General features: G+C 44.7%; 1 protein-coding gene across 1 annotated transcript in view; it reads right to left on the bottom strand.

The window, feature by feature from the left end:
- Nucleotides 1–19,814, bottom strand: part of LOC111155500 (FERM domain containing 4A) — a 307,805-nt gene extending 287,991 nt beyond the window's left edge. Inside the window, exon 1 of the mRNA XM_022515665.1 lies at nucleotides 19,722–19,814. Within this exon, the coding sequence (XP_022371373.1) occupies nucleotides 19,722–19,814 (93 nt within the window). The remainder of the gene's footprint in view (nucleotides 1–19,721) is intronic.
- Nucleotides 19,815–20,036: the final 222 nt, after the last annotated feature.

Here is a 20,036-nt window from a genome sequence, read left to right as displayed (position 1 = left end):
GACCACATTTCATTGGCCCATTCATCTGTCAGTGGACATTATGGTTGTTTCCACCTTTCGGTTGTTACAAACAATGCTGCGATGAACATGGGCGTACAAAAATCTGATTGAGTCCCTGCTTCCATTTCTCTGGGTATTTACCCAAAAGTGGAACTGCTGGATCATATGGTGAGTCTATATCTAATTTTTTTGAGGAACGGCCATTCTATTCCGTACTCATCTTTTCCATCTCCTGCTGCTGCCCTGTTCAGTTCCTAGGCCTTTCTGGAGGCAGAACAGGACTTTGCCCACAGAGGGGCACACAGCTGCTGACATCTAGAAGTTGTTTGTCCCAGTGAGACCTCTTCATTAGGTGGTCCCGGGGTAGACCTACACATCTTTGCGTGCAGGAGCCTCCCTAGCCCTAACCTTTACCATGTCTGCTGGATTTGAGTCCTCCTTCTCAGGCTGGACCTGGGGTCTCTCTCTGAAGGCTTCTGCAAGGCCCTCAGAATTCTCACCTCTGGGACACGGTGCTGGCCACTTTCCTTGTCATGCCCCATGGGGCCTTAGTGTTCAGGTAGGCAGGTTCCTCTGCTGAGGGCTGGGGAAAGGGAAGGAAGTCAGGAATGGCTGGTGTCCACCGAGAAAATCACACTGGTCTAGGGTATCTGGGGGCTGACGGAGGCTGTGGCCCCATATAAATTACCCTGAACTTAGGCTTGTGGGTGTGAGCGAGGGTTAGGCATCAGGACGTGAGAAACTACCAGACAGGGATGAGGACCCTTCCTGATTTGAAGAAGGGGCCCCATCACAGAGCAGGGTTAGGAAGAGTGAAGTGGGGCATTAGGACTATAGGCCTAGCAGGTTCCAGCCTCTGTGAGAAAGTAGACACAAGTCAGAGTCAAGGGCACGACCCTTGGGTTTAACCTGGGTTTAGGAAGAAACATCTACAATCTGGGTACATGTGGGTCCCAGCCACTGGATGCCAGGCTTCAGGGTCAAGAGAGCCTGCCTGCTAGCGCAGGGCATCTCCCGGAACTCTGCAGCCTTGCTCAGTGCCACCTGAGCAAGGAGTGGAGTCCTGACAGTTTGGACACCTGCAGCGGGTAAGAGTCAGCGAGGTGGCCTCTGACAGGATATTGCCACCTGGCTCTCAGTGAAGCCCCTCTCACCCCCACTGTACCTACTGATGACAGGGGAGCCACCTGTGGCTTTGGACGGCTCTGTTGCCTGGCATGGAAGGTTGGCAAGGCCTGACGGACCCTGACCCACGGGCTGCCGGCTCCCTGTCCCAGGCATCAGCATTTCAGCTGACTTATCAGCACCCTATCCTCGCTGGTCCCTCCTTTCCCTCAGACTCACAGTGGCCCACCCCAGCAGCTCGTCAGAGTCACCAGGGTAGTCTTCATGAAACGTTTTGACTTGCGCTCCCCGCTTAGGGATGCCAGTTTTATCCATCTGGGGAGGGGCTTGGTGTCACTATTTTTCAAAAACATGCCAGGGGTTCTAACCCCTGGCAGCCCAGGAAAAGAAGCAGCACAGACGTCTCTGTCCTACAGACAGTTCCTTTGAGTCATGTGGTTACCAGTTGTCACACTGTAGCCTGCATTAGAAACACAGATCTCTGGTTGGGGTGGGTGCTGGGTGGCTCAGTCAGTTGAACATCTGACTCTTGGTTTCTGCTCAGGTCATGAGCCCATGGGTCGTGAGACTAAGCCCTGTGTTGGGCTTAGCGGGGAGCCTCCTTGAGGATTCTCTCCCTCTGCCCTTCCCCCACTTGCTTGCGCTCTCTCTCAAATAAATCAATCAATCTTTTAAAACAACAACAACAACAAAAACCCCACAGATCTCTGGGCCTCATTCCAGAGTTTTTGACTCTGTAGACTGGGTGTCGGGCCTGAGTGTCTGCATTTCTAACACAGTCCCCTGTAAGTCTGAATCTCTGGTCCTGAGACCACACTTTGAGAGTCACTGATCTAGGCCTGCCATAGCCCTTAATTCTCACCGTCAGGCTGACTGACAGAAATGGAAGCGAGCTGTGCCAGTCAGTTGACTGTGTGTGGGTTGCATTCTTCAACAGCCTCTTCAAAAGCCCTGAGTTCACCTTGGAGTATCACGAGAAGGAACACTCCGGTGGGGTCGCAGGTCCGGGGTGGAGACTCCAAACAGGAGATGGAAAATCAGCACTTAAAGACCATCCACCCAACTATTCCTCATCCCTGTCCCGAGAGAATAACTGGAGAGTTAAAAGGGATGGAAGTCTCCTCCCTTCACGAGGATCACGTACGGACTTGAAAAGCCTGGGTATTAGTAACATGCGTTTATTTCTAAATTAAAATGGTTTCTTAATGATGAGTCCTTGGGCTCCCCAAAGGCAGGAGTGAAGCAGCCAAACCGAGACCCTGAATCACTCAGTCCTTTGTCCTTGAGGCTGGGAGGCCAGAACGTTCAGAGGTTACAAGCCGCCGTCAACAAAAAGCATTTAGACTCTTGTTTTAGAAAAGAGTGACTCATCTTCGGGTCATTTTCTTGTCTATCTGCCCTCTCTCTCCACTCTTCCCGAACCGTGAGGAAACTGCAGGCGACACACTTGGTCTTCTTTATCTCAATGCACAAAGAACACAAATGTTGCTGATCGCAGAACCCGACTTCCTGTTAAGGAGGATATCCTACGATTTAATGGAGGAAGATTTCTAAGCAAAGCAGAAAGTCAAGTGATTTTAGAGTTTGCTTCCCACCTACAATTAATGAGGCTACAGCTGTAAAGGAAGAGGGAAAAAAATTAAATCACTCCAAGGCAGGGGCTCTTGCTATCATCTGTGGCTGAAAAATAAATACTTCATGTTTTTTTCTTAAAGAAGGAGCTCTAAATCTAACAGAAACAAAATACTTGTGAAAGGATAGAAAATGAAAAATATCTGATCAGACAATAGACAAAGACTGGTGTCCCAGGCCTACTTATTTAATTTCCCACTTGTACAAAACAAAGAGGGAGATGAAATCATCTCTTTCCTGCCTAAAGGCCATGATCTGCCTTCCATCTGTGCAGAGGACTTTTTTTTTTTTTTTTTTAAAGGGTGATGCACAACCTATAAACATTCCTTTTTGGTCATGCAAGGGTTACGGACGTTTTTAAGACCCAAGACAGTTTCAGGTCTGTAGGAGTTCCAAATTTGGCAAATGTAAAAGTCTCATAGCAGACTCTTTGACCTTGGGAGGATGTCAAGAAGGGAGAGGCTATTTCAGAGGGGATTATATTTTAAGTGTCCACAATATGCAAGGAAGGAATGCCTTTCAGAAAGGACATCTCAATGTGTTATGTTCCTTCCTTTCTCTCTTATAACCTCCTGCACCAGAGGATTTCATACCTTGTTGAGTGCACTGGACACTCACACTGATCTTGCCTGTATGTCTGTATAAAATGGGGTCAGGGTAAAGACAATAGATGGGTATAGGGACGGTCGAAGAGATGGATGATAGATAATATCTGAAATAAACAAGGGAAAGAAAAGTAATCTATGTCCACATGCATCAGTTAAGATATGTCAGTCTTATTACTCAAAGTGTCCTGCATGCACTCTGGTGTTTGCACTACCTGGGAGCTGGTTAGAAATTCAGATTCTCGGGCCCTGCCCCATGCTCCAGACCTAAAGAATCAGCATCTGCATTTGACAAGATTCTTGACTGATCCCTTGTCCACTGAAGTTTGAGAAGCCTTGCTTTTGAACATAACAGCCTAGAATGAAGAACAGTGATTTTTAGGGACTTACTATGGAAATCTTATTAGCCCATGTGAAATCATAGGTGGAAACCTAGGAACGATGTCAGAAGTGTTCTGGTGAGGCAGGGATGGGGGATCGAAGTCTTCCTAGTGCCCTCCCTGGCACCTCCCATCCCCACACCTCTGTGCAGCAGCTGTCTCCTCTTCTCTGGGGGCGGCAAGGATTCCCAGCACGCATACCCTAACACTTAAAGCTTAGAGAATGCAGGCCACCACTAAGAGTCCTCTGAACGACAGCTAAGCCCTGGGCATATTACAGGCACTCAAGCAATAGCAGATGATCATTAACAATTGATTTTTAAAGCAAGATGATGTACCAAAGTTGAGCTCAGAAATTGCACAGAAGGACCCGGGAGGAGAAATCAAGAAAAGCAGGGGGATAGCATACTAAATACGAGAGGAAGACAAGAAAGACAAAGAGATGGAGAAAGGGAAGAGGCCCCGATCGTCAGGGCTGCCAGATAAAATATAGGGCACCCAGTTAAATTTGAATTTTGGATAAACAACGTCCTTACACTAAACAGCTATTTATCAAAATTCAAACTTCACTGAGTTTCCTGTATTTCCATTTGCCAAATCTGGCCATCCTGGTTCCTCCATCAAGGACACTTTTCTCAGCAGCCTGGGCCCCAAGAGTCTTACTCTAATTTAGACCCCAGTCAGATTCCCTCCACAGAGATCCCTGGAGTCACACTGCCTGGATTCAAATCCCAGACCTGCCCCTGCTGTATGTGACCCCGGGCCCATGATTTCCTCTCTCCGTCTGTTTTCCTCTGCTATAAACTGCACACCCACACCCATGCTCATCGCAAAACCGTATTTAAATTGTTGGCTATCAGGTCAATGTCTCCTGGGTCTCGGCAATGCTCTGCCTGACTTTGCCCCAGGTCATTTTCTCGAAGACCTGAGGTCAGCGTGGAGAGGTCCGGAAGGGAGAGGAAGATGAGTTGCCTGAAAACCCGTAGAAGGAGGTGCTCTCCCCTCCTTCCCCAGGGGCCTGGCCGTCGCGTCTATCCGGTCAGTGCATTTCCTTCCTCCTGTTCCCAGGGGGCTGTGTCTGGGGATGTGCTGGGGAAGGAGGGAGGAAAATGTGTCACTTGATATTTGCTCCTTGACCCTGGCTGACCCGGCTAATTCACTGCAGGATGGAAGGAAGCACACTGTGGAGGCCTTCCTTTACCAGAGCTTCTCGGCCTTTCGTCTCAGCCATCAGGGAGTGAGATCTTGCTTCCTCGACACTTTAGCTGAGCTATGGGAGAGCCAATTGCCTGGCAAAGTGGACAAGTCCTAGAATGATGATATCTTCTATCTCAAGGTCAGAAATTCTCAGAAAGCTGCTAATTCCGGAGCCAGCATTTGGGAATGTGTTATTTCTTCCTCTCAGAGTAAACCTGACCCACCAATCAAACCTCGTCTTGAAGCCTTTCTTACCATCTTTCTTCCCCATGAACTGCAAGATCTGAGGCTAGATTCCAGGAATGGACTGTTTTTAAACATTAAACAAAACAAGAAAGCCAAGGTATCTGGAAGCATGTCGGGCTCAAAGCTCCCCCTGCTCCCGGAGGAGATCCTGGAGCCAGGTTCCGAGATAGATTCTAACTCAGAATCCCTAATGGAATTGAACAACGATCCCGAAACTGCTATCTGAATGCTTTGGTTTCCCTAAAACAGCATTCTTGGCTTTACTACTCTTCTTGGCACTGACCCATCGCCTGCAGCAGCAAATCTTTCCCAGGAACCTATTGTTATTTGTGTATCTGATAGTTTACAGCAGAGCACACTGACAGCAACATTTAGAAAGAAAAGGAAAAAAGAAGTGTAGGGTGAAAAGGACAAAACAGAGGCTTCCAACATCCTGGTGGGAATCGCAAAGCAGAAACTGCCTCTTTCTTGGCCCTCAGCACGGAGAGCCAGGAGGCTATAGAAAAGTCATTGTCAGGAATAGCCACAGCCTGTACGGAAGGTGGGCATCAGATGCAGAGACTCCGAATGGGAGCACGCACTTTCTGACCCTCCACTGGAGATACTCATCTCTGGTGTACTCTCTGTTCTCCCCAAGAACACCCCTTCAACTGCCACCCAGGGGCTGTGCTAAGTCACCACGCACACACAACACAAAATGGGGTGAAATGGAGTAGCTCTGCTTTGTCGGGGCTGAACACTGTGAATGAATTCATTCCCTTCTGGGAAAAAGGACTGCCTTGTTCAGAGCGTGATGTTCCCATGTCTCAGCTTACCTTTAAGCATTTCTGATACACCTGTTGGGATCATTAGTTCTGCCAACAGAAGGGAAGTAGGATACTTTGTTCTATTTTTTACTCTCAATGGACTGTGTTGCCATTGTGTTGGCTTCCCTTTCAGAAAGGAACACAAGCAGGAGGGAAACTTACAGGATTCCATGCTGCTTGGCAGGGGTGGAAAATATAGGTGTATAAATAAATACATGGAAAATAAGAGTAAACTAGGAAATGAAGGATAATAGAAATAAAAGAAAGAGCTACTTAAAAGACTGGGATAAATGTGAAAAGGCTTCTGGAATGAGCTACCCCATTCATTAGCTGGCAGGAAAGGTAAAAAAGGTAAGCAAATTGAAACATATATATACTGCTTCTCATCTCCTAAAAGAAATTAACAGGGTGGAATTTATATAAGGGATACTGAAAAGCATAAGGAAAAGTATATATATATACATATATATATATATATGTATATACACACACACACACACACACACACACACACACATATATATTTTAAGATATATTTATTTGAGAAAGAAAAACAGAGAGAGTGCAAGTCGGGGGTGTAGGGGAGGGAGAGGTAGAGAGAGAGTCTTAAACAGACTTGGCACCAAGTGCAGAGTCCAACTCGGGGTTTGATCTCAAGACCCGAGATCATGAACAGAGCCAAAACCATGAGTTAGATGCTTAACTGACTGTGTTACCCAGGCGCCGTCAAGGAGCAATATCTTTAACTGTCATTTTGAAAAAGTCTCAGAAGCATTTTCGTATGTTTCTTTTGTTGGCTTTGTGATCAAGGTTGTCCGACCCTAACCCCCTCCCCCAGCTCCCTGAGCTCAGACACCGGGCAGCTGTGTGCTTCTGCCCAAACTCTTCCTCCCACCTTCTGCTTTGAATCTACTTCTCTATTTCTCTGGTCTCTGACTGTTTCATTCCAACTGCTTCCAGCTCTAACACTTTCAGGCTCATGCCCCATTCAGCTGTCTCTGGGACTTGTTTCAGAGATCATGAGCACCTGCAAACTCTCTTACCTGGCCTTGGTTTTGTCTTCTGTAACTCCTGTCCCCCCCCACCCCCCCATGTCCTGACCAAGACTGGGGTTAGTTGGCCCGGTTCAGGCCCAGAATGGGTTGCTGCTTGTTGAAAAAAAAGAAGGCTAAACACCGAGCCTCAATAAAGATGAATAAAATCCTAACTCAAAATAGTCCCTGCAGGGAGTTGAGAAAATACTGCCCAGGTATATTGATATTTGATTATTTAAGCATAAAGGAATTAAAGTAATGAGGAGCTGACAGGTCCATCGACCTGCATCCCCTGGGGGCGGATGTCCCCAGGAAGCCTTGGGTTAAGTGCTAGAAGGCAGTCAGCTCACAGTTGCTCTATCTGGGAAGATGCTGAAATGAAGCTATTCTGAGATGACAATGAAAGAGACACATCTCTGCTGCAAAAATGACAAGTGAGGGCTGCTATTCAGAAGGGACAGTTAGGAAGCAAGACTGGCATTGTCTTCCAGCCTGGAGCGCCCTTCCACCTGGTAGGATCAAGAGTTCCAATGGGAAGAGCCAATGCTTTCATCAGAAAGGGAGCTGTGAATCCGTTCAAGTTCTCGCCCGGGGACTTGGCTGAGACCCCAGAATTCCCTTCCATCTAGCATGAAAGAAGTGATTTAGAACTAAAAGGTTTTAGTTCAGCTGTTACCAGTCAACCACCTTGATCATAAAAGAACCTCATTTTGGTTCTCATGTGGCCTCTGGTTTTGAGTAGGACCACACACTGCTGTTCTGTAAATATGGGTTAGCGGCAAACTGTATACCTCTGGGTGGTAGAGCGATGGTTTCATTGGCTAAAATTGTTCGATATGGTTTCCTTTAACACTGGGAACATCTGCTGAAAGCAGAAGAATGTGGCTGATTCTAAGCTGTCCTATCAGGTGGTAATTAGACTGTAGGTTCAGTTGCTCCCAAGTTCTATTCTCCTTGCTAGGTGATAAAACTATGCTCTCAGCGAAGAGGATGCTGTCTTTCTATTTCCTATAGCTGGAGGACATGAATCCAATTCATTTAAATATATTTTAAAATTTGCATTTAACCTGTCAAAAAGGTTTTTTTCTTTTCCTATTTTTTTAAATAAATTCTGATTTAGCAGTAGGATTATGATGCCAGCTGGAAGGCCTGAGGATCTATTCCAGGATGAGTGGTTTTTTTGTTTTGTTTTGTTTTTTTTTTGGTTTTTTTTTTTTTTTTTTTTTTTTTTTTTTTTTTTTTTTTTTTTTTTTGTATTGAGATGTCTCGTTTTTATGAAATTCAAGACTGGGGAGAAAGAATACATAGATATTTAGGTTGGGGTGGTACTCATTTTATTGTAGAAGTTGAAAACTGGCATCTTGTGGGCCAAATGTAGCCCACAAATGTGCTTTGTTGGCATGCAAGGTTTTTCTTTGAGCTTGGAATGGTTGCCTGCATATAAAAATTGAGATATTTCTCCCTTTCCCTCTCTCTCTCTCTCTGTCTCTCTCTCACACACACACACACACACACACACACACACACACACACACACACAGGCATTTTCCCTTAATTAGAAGAAAACTGCACAAAGATTTTTTGGAAATGTCAGAAGTACAGGACAAGGAACCTCTCTCTCCCCGTGGCAGAGCTGAGTAGTACTGGCCCCATTTGCTAGGGCCCTTCTCCTTGTTGTCCTAGTTATATGACTACCTGGCTCATATAGGGTTTGAGTTATAATGCCTGGATGGGGCCTTAATTTACAGGACACTGAATGTGAATAGAGGCATTCCAGGATTAACATGAAGGATTAGGTCCCAAGGGTATCATAGGAAATAGATATAAGCTCTTGAAAATAACCACTTTCTGATTGGTGAGTCTCAGAAGGGACAGGAAAGTCTTGGTCTGCACATTATACATGTTTCTCTCATGCCACCTTAAGGTCATTTGACTAAAGGAAAGAGGAAGTCACAAGTCTCAAAGATACTTTTATCTGCTGTTAGGCATATTGGTTCACTACTGTCCAGAGGGGACCACAGAACACACACATCTAAGGAATTGTACTAGAAATAAAGGACAATGAAGAGGCTCTGAGCACAGACTCTGTCTGAACCAAATGCCACAGGATATTAGTATTATCCCACAGAGGAGATGATGAGTGGGGTGGCACATGGCCTGAGGAGCCTGGGTCCTGCTCTTCGGACACTGGTTCTTGGGAGAGACTGCAGAGCTGCCCCTGGGGGCAAACACATGAATGTTTCGCTCTGTGCTGCTGAGTCCAAATCAGTAAGTGCTTCTGGAGGATTTTTTTTTTTTTTTCTTTCGTAGCTCCTCTCTCTAAAAGCTCTCCTACTTGAAAACTCAGAGCTGGATCCCAGCACCATGAGGGGTGCCCTCCCCTTTTCCTCTCCTTAAGTAGTGGGTTGACGTTTTAACAATAGGGGTTCTAGAACCTGGCACCTGCATTGCTGCCTATATGCATGGACCTGGCTACACAACACAGCCCTGGAAGGCAAGGGTGTTACTGCTTGTGTGCAGAAGAGTGTGCTCAGAGCACTGACGACTGAGCTCATCCACACACAGGCCTGCCAGTTCTGCTCCAGAAACAAAATAGTTTTATTCACCATGATCAGCCCAGAATCGTGGGAGGGACATACAACACGTCTGCTGTTAGAACTGTTCTCTCATTAGTTCAAATGTGATGTGCCAGAGGCACTGCCTTACCTAGAAGGGGAAAACAGGAGGGGATGGGGAAGGGAAACCTGCATGTTTTAACTGGGGGAACACTGATGGGATCTACCTCAAGGACTGTGTTCAAATCGCTACTGGCAGTGATTTTCCTTCAACCTAACCGGCAGATATGAGCATGATTTTCTTCTACAAGAACGCCACAAAGACCCAGTAAAACAAAGCCTGATGTCAAAGACATAACTTCTTCTGTTTCAATTCAAATCCACTTGCTTTTACAGGCCAGTTCCAAGGCCCTGGATGCAGAGTTCAATTTAGGACTTGTCCATTTCAGTCCCTCAGTGGCTGGCTCAACCCTAAACTATACTTTCTAAATATATTCTGGGACTTGGCTGAGTGATGAAGCCCTGACACATGATTACATCAATCCATTTTTTGAAAAAAAGTTTCAGAGGCCCGACAAAGCAAAGGAAAACAGGTCTTCTTCAGATAAATCTTAGGAAAGCTAAAACTTTGAGATGGAATGCTCACTTTTGCTATATAGGTGACCAACAAAAGATAGTGAAAATTTTCATCTGCTTTCTTATGCGTGTGTGGGAGTTTTTTTGTTTTGTTTTGTTTTTGGTTGGATAAGCTGTAAAGGACAGAGCAGTTCTACTTTTCTGATACAGTGGTTTAAGTGTGTTGCGGGGGGAGATGTCAAATAGGAACACTGTTCCTAGGGTGCCACCAGGAGGAGATTCACTCCTGGCCTTTGTTGTCATAAGTTTTGCCCCAATACTCTCCACCATAGCCTCTACTTGCTGTGTCTGGGATTGACTTTGGTTGAGTAAAAATTGTCCTGAGATGCTCTCTTTTCCTGTCTGCATTGTTTCCCCCTTCCGAGGCTGTGCTCTCTTCTCTACCTCACTGGTCCCTCTGTTTCTGGGAAACTCTATTGCAGGTACTGTTTCTCAGACTTGAGTCCATGTTGTATGGCCCAGACGTTCAGATTCAGTATGTCTGGGCTGGAGACTACACCTCTGAGATTCAGAAAACGCCCAGCAACTCTGATACACAAGCTGTTTGATAACAGTGTAATGAGATGATTTCCTAGTCCCCATCTTCCATGGCTATTAGCAGCACTGGACAGCCTGATGTTGCCTTCTGAGAATGTCTCTGCAATTCTATTTCTACCTCACAGGCTGCTCCTTACTAGTTTTCTTTGCTGGTTCCTCCTCACGGCACTGACCTCTAAACGTTAGAGTGGCCTTGGGCCCAGTCCTCGGACACCTCCTCGCCCCCATCCACATACATTCCCCAGGTGACACCACCTGGTCCTGTGGCTACACCATCGGCTAGTGGTATCCTAGTTTAACTATGAACTCTCTAGAGGAAAAAAAAAGACCCGATTCATAATGTTTGCTAATTTGCATGGTACATTTCTCCCGCCAGGGCCCATCTCAAGCTGCCCACGTGTCACCACTGAATGGGAGCTGGGAAGAGATGCACACAATCAGCTCTCGAGAGCCCAGACAAGCCAACTTCAGGGCACAGGTGACAATGTCCACGTTTACCTCTGTAGCCAGAACTCTCACACGCACACGAAACTCCATTTGAATTTTAATCATCTCAAGCTCACCCCATCCAAATAGAGCTCTCAGTCTCCCCTGGTTCTGCTGTCACTCTCACTGGCCTCTGGGCAGTGACTCCAATCTTAGTGTCAACCCCAGGCTACAGCTGCCAAGCGGTTAGTCTTGACCCTTCTCTTTCTCTCCTCACTTGTCACCTGATTCATCAGCCAATCCTGTCAACTCTACCTTCTAGATAAATCCAGAATCCATTCATTTCTCATTTCTCAGCACCTCCAGAATATCCTCTGATCTAAACCATCATCATCCTTCATCAGGATTTTTACACTAATGATGGAATGAGTCACCCTGCTTCCATCCATTTTTCTATCACCCTTGTAGCCACAAGGATTCCTTCAAAACATGTCAGCTTATGTCACCCTTCCATTCCTGGACCACTGGTTTTCTTCTGTCTCACTCAGAGGAAAACCCCCTATCCTTATCATGACCCACACAGCCCTCTGTCACCAGGGTTCCTAACACTTCCCTGATGGCTTCTCTGCCCCACGTACCCCGTCTCCTCACTCTACTCTAGATCTGCTACCCACCCTCCACCCCCAACTAATTTCCAAGCCCATCAAGGTAGCTCTGGCATTGCACCTTTTGTGTACTGGTGATTTCTTCTGCTGGGCATGGTCCTTCCCCAGAAGGTTCTGTGGCTTGTCGCCTTTACTCCTGGTCTCTTCTCAGACGAGAGCCACATCATCTAAAAATGCAGCACCTCCCCGCTCAATTTTCCCTTAGAGGCCTTAGCATCACTTAAGAGTCTTGGCCACATCCCCTCGGTCCAGAGCAGTGCCTGGCATGTAGTAGGTATTAAATAAAAATCTGTAGAATTACTAAATAGTGTGTTGGTTCCTAAGTATTATATTCCCTGCAGTATTTGTATTTTGAGACTATTTGATTGAACTTGGACTGCATTTTCCAGAAATGATCAATATACTTCTAAGCCTTATTGGTTTTCCTGATTAATGTTCCAGTCAGGGCATCAGAGGACTAGGTGGAAGCATTGTCCATGTGAATGTGACCTTGGCATTTTTGAGAAAAGTTAGCAAGCAGTAGAGGATAATGATCAGAGGTGTATTTATTGACTATCTCAAAATACTCACATACAGATTCTGACTAGGAAGGAGGACAGCCTACACACTCAAAAGTGTTAATTGTGTAGAGAATTTCAGTAAGTTTTTCATGAGCAAGTTGTCTACCAAGAAGAGCTAGCATCCTAAAATAAGCCACCAATTAGGACTAACAGTGACACAAATATGTGTCTGCATAAGAAAGGCGGGCACTTTGCAACCCTATCCTTTGGGTGACAATTTTATTTGATTAAAGGACTGAGTTTATGACCATGAAGACATTCTTTTTATTCATCTATTCACAGTCATTCAATAAATATTTATCTGTCCAATATACATGCCAGGCACTGTTCTAGGTTCTGGAACTTAGGAGCAAAACTGACCAAGTCCTTTGAAGCAGTTAGTTACTGAGTGACCAGAAAGGAAAAGGAAAAGAATGAAAAACCCACAGATGTGGTGTATTTACTCCCAGATTAGAAAACAAAGGTCCATGGCCATAGTTTCTCCCATATTGTTTTATACACATAAGATAATAGTGTTCTCAGAAGTGTACTGATGAATCAATACAATCAAAAGTGGACTGTTTTTAGCTGTCTGTCCAAAGACGCTCTAATGTTACACAGGTGGATAATACTCACCCTGCTAGAGCAATTTATAAGAGATCTGTTTTCAAAACACCCACAGAAAGTGTTCAGAGATCACATGATGGCTTTTGCAGACATAGCTGCAATACAGTAGGTTGGAAAGCTCAGGAGGGGGACTGTCCCTGTTCCAATGAAGACAAACTCTGCGGGACTAGCTGGATCGGGTGTTTCTGATCTCAAATTGTCTGTCCTGCATGAAACTGGCTGCTGTGACTTCAGAACTTTGTGTTTAATTACCCAGAATTTGGCCTCCAAGTGCTGAGCACTGCCTAAGATGTCCTAGAAATACGGACCCAACTCTCAAGGAGTTTAACTGACTTTTTCCTATTGAGAATGACAGTTTTGATAAAAAATCCAATATGATCCACTCAATTATTTCTTTTTCATGTGAAGACACCAGAAAGTACGGGTATTAGATAATTTCCTTGAGCTCCACTAGGCCCAGATGATCCATCTTGGCCATGATCTTACCTCAGTGTCCTACACACTAGAATTTTCTGGGGGCTTACATACCAGTGCCCAGGTTCCCTCTCCAAATATTCTGACACACACCAGTCTCCCAACCAGCCTGAACACTGGGATTTTTTTTTTTAAAGTTCCTCAGGAGCTTCCCATGTGAAACCAAGATTGAGAAGCACTGCTGTAGGATGAGTCATGGCATGTGACCCATGACATCTGTGTCCTAAGAAGCAGTCAGGACTGGTGGACAAGCTGTCTAAAGAGAGAAACCATCCTTTAGTTTCACGCTCAGCTGGATAATGCCAATTGGTGCAGGATGGGGGAAGTTCGTGGGGCTCCTAGCCATTTAAATCAAAGTTTCCTGCCCCATTTTCCACACTAGCCTGAGGAATGAAAACTCTAGAGTGGTACCCATAGGGACAGGCTTTCCACCATGCAATCTCATTCTGACCAAGATGGGAAGTCATTGCTTTCACTTGACATAAGCTACTACAAGAAATAAAATCAATATCAGCTCACCAAGTTTGGGTCACTTAGAATTGCATGGGACTAGCCAATATGGGGGGAAAGGGCCTTCCATGTGGCCTGTGAACCAGAGAATTAGAGTCCTTGATAGGCCATGTTCTTCTCCAGAGAGTGGTATATTTATAGAAGGAATAAAACCTTATGCAGGATGAGGGGGCTGGATAATAATATGTGTGAATACACTGATCTGTCTGAACAGTTTCTTGGCTGTCTGCTTTCAATGGTAATAAATATCCACTAAAAGCCGTCTGCTGTATGTGTTTCTGGTAAAGTCTCACACTTCCCTGCATGAATACATTCAGAATGTAAGCACCACACACTCAACTATAGAGACTCTGTTGTATTCTGAATTCTTAAGTTATTCAGCTTAGCAGCTGTGATAATGTAATGGTTTGCAAAATAATAGACTGGCAATACGTCAACCTGAAATAACACATCAAATAATGAATAATGTGGGTGCAAAAAGGTTTAATTTATACTGTGTTAAAAATACTGCTCCAGAAATATCACACCATTTCAGTCTTTCCAAGACCAAAAAAAAAAAAAAAAAAAAAAATCCTTTCACTTAAATATTCAAATAATTGTGGTAAAAGCAAATGCTTTCTTATTTCTTCCCAATCCCCAATAAAAATGTCAAATTTACATTACTCTGTGAAGAGACATATAAGCTAAGTCTGGTCACTTGTTCGCACACATGCTTCTTTCTACTTTAAGATACATGTGTGGTTGAAGAGTTCAGAGCATTTGTATGAACATATAAGAGTAAACACATTTCCCATCAGTAAGAATTGGGCATGGGGTAATTGAATGTAAAAGAAAATGAGGCTGTTTCTGTTCATGTCTTAATTCTGCTCTTCTTCCCAAATTTTCTCACTGAGGGAAGTTTATAAAAAACTTTCAGATTTCATTTATTTTTTTTTTCATCTAGTGAATATTTATTACACTCTTGTTATGAACCAGAGACCAAGATGTGCTTCCTGCCCTCAAGGAGCTTGTCATCATGTGGAGATCTGACATGACAGAAATAGGATGGAAACAGGGGGATTCGATACAGAGTTCAATACAGAGCTATCAGGGAAATGCAGAAGGTAGGGGAGCCCAAAGGAGGAACACTCATTCAGACTGGGGGAGGGGGCAGGGTGTCTGGAAAACCTTCTCAATGGTATTACTTTTAGGCTGAAAGGATGTGACTAGGAAGTTAAGGCAGTAGAGGGAGGAGGCAGTGTGTGTCAGGCAGACCAAAGCATGTGCAAAGGCCCTGAGGCAAGAGAGAGCATAGTCGTTTGGAGGAACTGCAGAATGTTTAGTGTGGTGGGAGTCCAGCACTCTCAGGGTAAAGTAGGGGGAGAGCTGAGGCTGAAGAGGGTAGCAAGGTCCTAATCATGAAGGCCTTTTAGTTATATTTAGACATTTATGTAAGTCCTTATCTTGAAGCAGAGAACCACTTAAAGGTTTTAAGTAGACTAGTGGACACAGCCCTGACTCTGTTTTAGAAAGATCACATTGCTGCAACACAGAGCATGGACTTGGGGAAACAAGAATGGCAATTGTTTGAAAGTGAAAGATAATGGTGGCCTGAGCCAAGGGGAGGGAGGGGGTAGGGTGGGTGCCTGGATTCTGTTCTGTGTGTTCAGGTAGCTGGTGGACTGAAGGAGGAGTAGGATTATGAGGGAAATGACCAATTCCATTTTGGACATGTTGAATTTGAGGTGCTGCACCATTCAGGAGAACAGAGATGTCCAGCCCTTCCTGGCATATGTGGGTCTGGATGCTAGAGAGGATAAACCAATGGGAAGAGGAGCATCCTTAATAAACATGCATCTGAAACAGTTTGGGCTGGGCCACAGAAAGCTTGGCCTACTTATTCTTGGGTTTTGGAACTATAAAGAAAGATAATCTCCAACATGATACCATGTCCTCATAGTGTAGGGTCATAGTAGTTGAATAAAAACATTACCCCCACTCCAAGGCAAACTCCCAGGAAAAAGGTCCACATTTGCTCTTTCCTTAATTCATTTACATGTTGTGCTCTTAGATTCATTAGAATTTTCCATAGGTTCATTTTTACCTCTGGAGTAACAACATCGGCTTTGGAATGAAGAGAGACCCTATAGAAGCATATGGGCTTGAGTAAGTTTAGTTAGCTGGCATTCGTAAGCAATGAATTTGAAACACTTTGTTTTCTAAGTGTCTTACATAAAATTGGAAGTCCAAGGCAAATCATCACCAGGAGATCCTGTCTGTCTTGGGTTTACTGGGTAAAGATCCCTAAAGGACCTCTCCAGGTGACAGTGAGGCGTGACCAAGAGTGTGTATATGTGTGTAAAGACCATCAGCTATTAAAAATACAAGCCAAGTGTCCCTCCACTCCAAGATAGGCAAATTTTAAAAATGTCCTTTCATTAATAATTGCTTTCTATATGTGAGATATTGTGTTAGGTCCTTACATATGTTCCCTCTAACCCATAACAACCGGCCTCGACGGCGGAGAGTACTGATGTATAAACTAACAACGCCGAGCAAGTCTGGTCACTCTGCCAAGATCACATGATTAGTAAAGAGTAAGGCTCTGAGTTTTGGGGACCTGGTGACTGCAAGCCCTACCCCTTCCACCCACTTTGCTGCTTTCAGCACCTATATTGTCTTCATTTCTTGTTTTGTAGCTAAGATCGTGCCCTGTTAAGTCAATACTGTTTTGTTTAGGTAAACCTGTATCCCTAATCTCTCCTATCTTACCAAGCAAAGTATCTTGTATTTCTTTGTTTTTGCCACCGCGCCTCACTCCGTGATGGGCTTGTGGCAGCCCGTGAAACTATGAAAAAGAACTGAGCCCGATCTTGCAGTCTGATTGAGTGTTTCTGAAATCAGATTTGATGACTAGCATAGTTAGAAAGGTGCATTTCTTTTCTTTCAACTCAACCTGCAGTTGGAAAACAGGACCAAGGGAGCACTCCTGGGTGCCTGAGGGCACATGACCAGCCCTGGAAATCATTATTCTCCTCAGTCATGAGTCTTCTATATTCCCTTTCATGGGATAGCCTGGTGACAAGTTGCTTACAATCCTTTGCTCGGGGGTAGGTTGCCATGTTGACGCTACCCCAGGGAGCAAAGATGATGAAACAGGAACAGAAGGTCCTGGGTTCCTAGACATGGGTCCTGCTCTGTGGTCGACAGTACGTCCCTGGACAGAAGATTAAACCCCTCTGTGCCTTGGCTTCCCTGTTCCTACAGGACAAGTGTGATAACCCCCATCCTCTGTGTCTCACCAGCAACTCAGGATCGTAATATGAAGTAATGAATAAAAAAGTGCATTGGAGTAAAGATAGTACAGAGGCGAGACCTTAAGATCATCACGTATCTCAAGACAATGGAAACCAACCCGACGGTCTGTCACCCTCTAGGCTGCTGATGTAACTGGAAAAGGTGCTGCTGCTTTTAATTCAGGGAGTCCCAAGAAAAGAGTGCTAGTTCCCAGTATCTGCCCTTAAAGCAGATGCCACTTCTCACCTTTCCTGCCTTCATTTTACTCAAATGCTTGACTCTGATTCTGAAAACTGTCATCAAGTCAGCAACAGTATAAAATGCCCAGTTGGAAGTGACACATTCATCATAGGTTCCAATTAGCGTCAACCTTCCTTAGAGTAGAAGGGGAGATGGGTGGCTCATAAGGAATGCAGGGGCGCTCTTCCTGTGAGCAATGGTGTCCCAACCCTCTCACTTCACCTCTAGCAGCCGAGATGAATAGGATGTCTGACGCTGCAGTGATGTGTGTGCTTTCTCCTAAGGGCCCAGCAGCTTGCAGGTCTAAGACCCGTGCAGCACAGGTGTGTGCCCATGGGCAAAAAATAGGTCTGCGTGTTTTCAACGTAAGTACATGCCAACACATGAGACAATGTTTTATGTATGATGCTGTGTTCACAGGCTGTCAGTTTTTTCTTAAATTGGTTAACAATGAATAACAGAAATGGTAACTGCATATATCAGGATTTATTAAAAATCCATGATCTATCGAACATCCATCTGGAGATTCTAATGGTTAAATAAAGGTTCCTATGGAATTTTTCTGTGCCTATGTCCAGATAACTCTCTCCTCAGTATTGTCAGTTTCCAGAACTCCAGTCTGTTCAATTCATGTTTCTAAATGACTAGTTGTGAACGGAACACATGATATAAACTTAGTTACTGCAAAGGTCAGAAAATTTTCAACCAAACCTAAAATCATATTCAATATAAGCCTGATATACTTTTAACATTTGCTGTAATTGTTAGTCCTATGCTCTAAAGCCACTGGTATAGACAGGAGACAGTATAGACAGGCATTTATTGTATATTAGCTGATGACTCTGATATTGAGCACAAGAGATCTTTCTCAAAATATAGACCTACAGGGGCACCTGGGTGGCTCAGTGGGTTAAACCCTCTGCCTTCGGCTCGGGTCGTGATCCCGGGGTCCTGGGATGGAGCCCCGCGTCGGGCTCTCTGTTCAGCAGGGAGCCTGCTTCCCCCTCTCTCTCTGCCTGCCTCTCTGTCTACCTGTGATCTCTGTCAAATAAATAAATAAAATCTTTGAAAAAAAATATAGACCTACACACAAACAGAATAGGAAGTAAAGCTTTTTTTTTTTTTTTTCCCCATCAGTACTCAAATGGCAGAAAGAATGTCACTCATCACAAGTCAGGAAATCAAGCCCACCTTCATTCTAGATAGACCCTTGTATTTTAAAGTTTCAACTGTGTTTTCCTTAAATTTAAAAATCACTGAGTAGTAAGTATACCAGCCAGAAAAAGTGACTCAAATTCAACCTGGTTCCCCTTTATAAGATGCAGCAGGTTGCTTATCTATCAAGAAAGCTTTTTGTGAAGTTATTTGCCTTATAGCTGTGAGATCACACCTTAAACTAGGATGTCTAAATAGACTCCACGGCTCACAGAGGGGACTGCTATCATTCAAACAGGAGCTTTGGGGTTTCTGAGACCTACAAAGCACTCCATGCCTGTGGGGGTGTAGGCATTTTGTCCTTACACGAAAGAGCCTGACACACCAAAGACAGCTAGCTTCAGTCATCCCCAAAAGTGCCTTGGTCACTCCAAAGAAGGACAAATCCTTATTATTCTACAGGATCATCTCTGCCAGGGGTTACCAAAAAGTAAGCATGTTTCAGAAAATTAACAGAGTCATTTTGAGCCCAAATCCGTGGTATTAAGAAAAAAATCCAAAATGATGGCAAGGTATGTGAAACAGCAACACCACCACAGAGGGGATTTTCTTCAATGGGGGCATAATTTAAACCCTCCAGACATCAAAGCTCCTTAACATCATCAGCGCCTCCTTGGAAGACACGGTCACCCCACAGAGGAAATCCGCAGCTGTGTCACACTAATGCATCTGTTTGCAGCCCCTGCTTTTCTCCCCAGGCACTCACATCTTCCATCCTGACTCCAAAGGGCAGTCCCCACCCCAGTCTCTTCCCTCCTATCTCATCTCACACGGCACCCCCACATGCATAGCTGGCAAAAATTTGTTTCAAATTTCTCATCATTCTCTGTTAAGAAAAAAATTTACACATGGCATAGTATTCTACAGTCCTAGGAATTCAAATTTTTCAGGAAAACAGGGAGACCAGAAGGGATGCTATGTACAATGAAAACAAACATCTCCTTTTCTTTGGAGCAATTGCTCCACGCAAAACAAATAGCCCGCCACGTCGCTTACCCTCTCCACGCTGCGTCTTCTCAGAGATCCATAAGGAATTTTCAGTAAAAGTCTTTGAGATCTATTCGGAGCCACTGCAGCCTGAACCACCATGGTGTAGAGCTGCGTGTGTGCGTTCGTGTGTGTGTGTGTGTGTGTGTGTGTGAGAGAGAGAGAGAGAGAGAGAGAGTGAGAGTGTGTGTGTGTGTTCCCAGCAAAGTGAGAGACAAGGCTTCCTCCAAACTAAGTTATGGTCTCCTGGAGGTTTCCCAAATATCAAATAACCGAAAGAGTTTTTTCTTTCGACCATATGAGTCAAGATGTGGTTTGTCGGCA

Source organism: Enhydra lutris, unplaced genomic scaffold, assembly GCF_002288905.1.
Source record: "Enhydra lutris kenyoni isolate GAN:26980312 unplaced genomic scaffold, ASM228890v2 scaffoldscaffold42, whole genome shotgun sequence".
NCBI lineage: Eukaryota > Metazoa > Chordata > Mammalia > Carnivora > Mustelidae > Enhydra > Enhydra lutris.
Note: the sequence above shows the minus strand (reverse complement) of the source record. Positions and strands in the feature narration are given on the sequence as shown.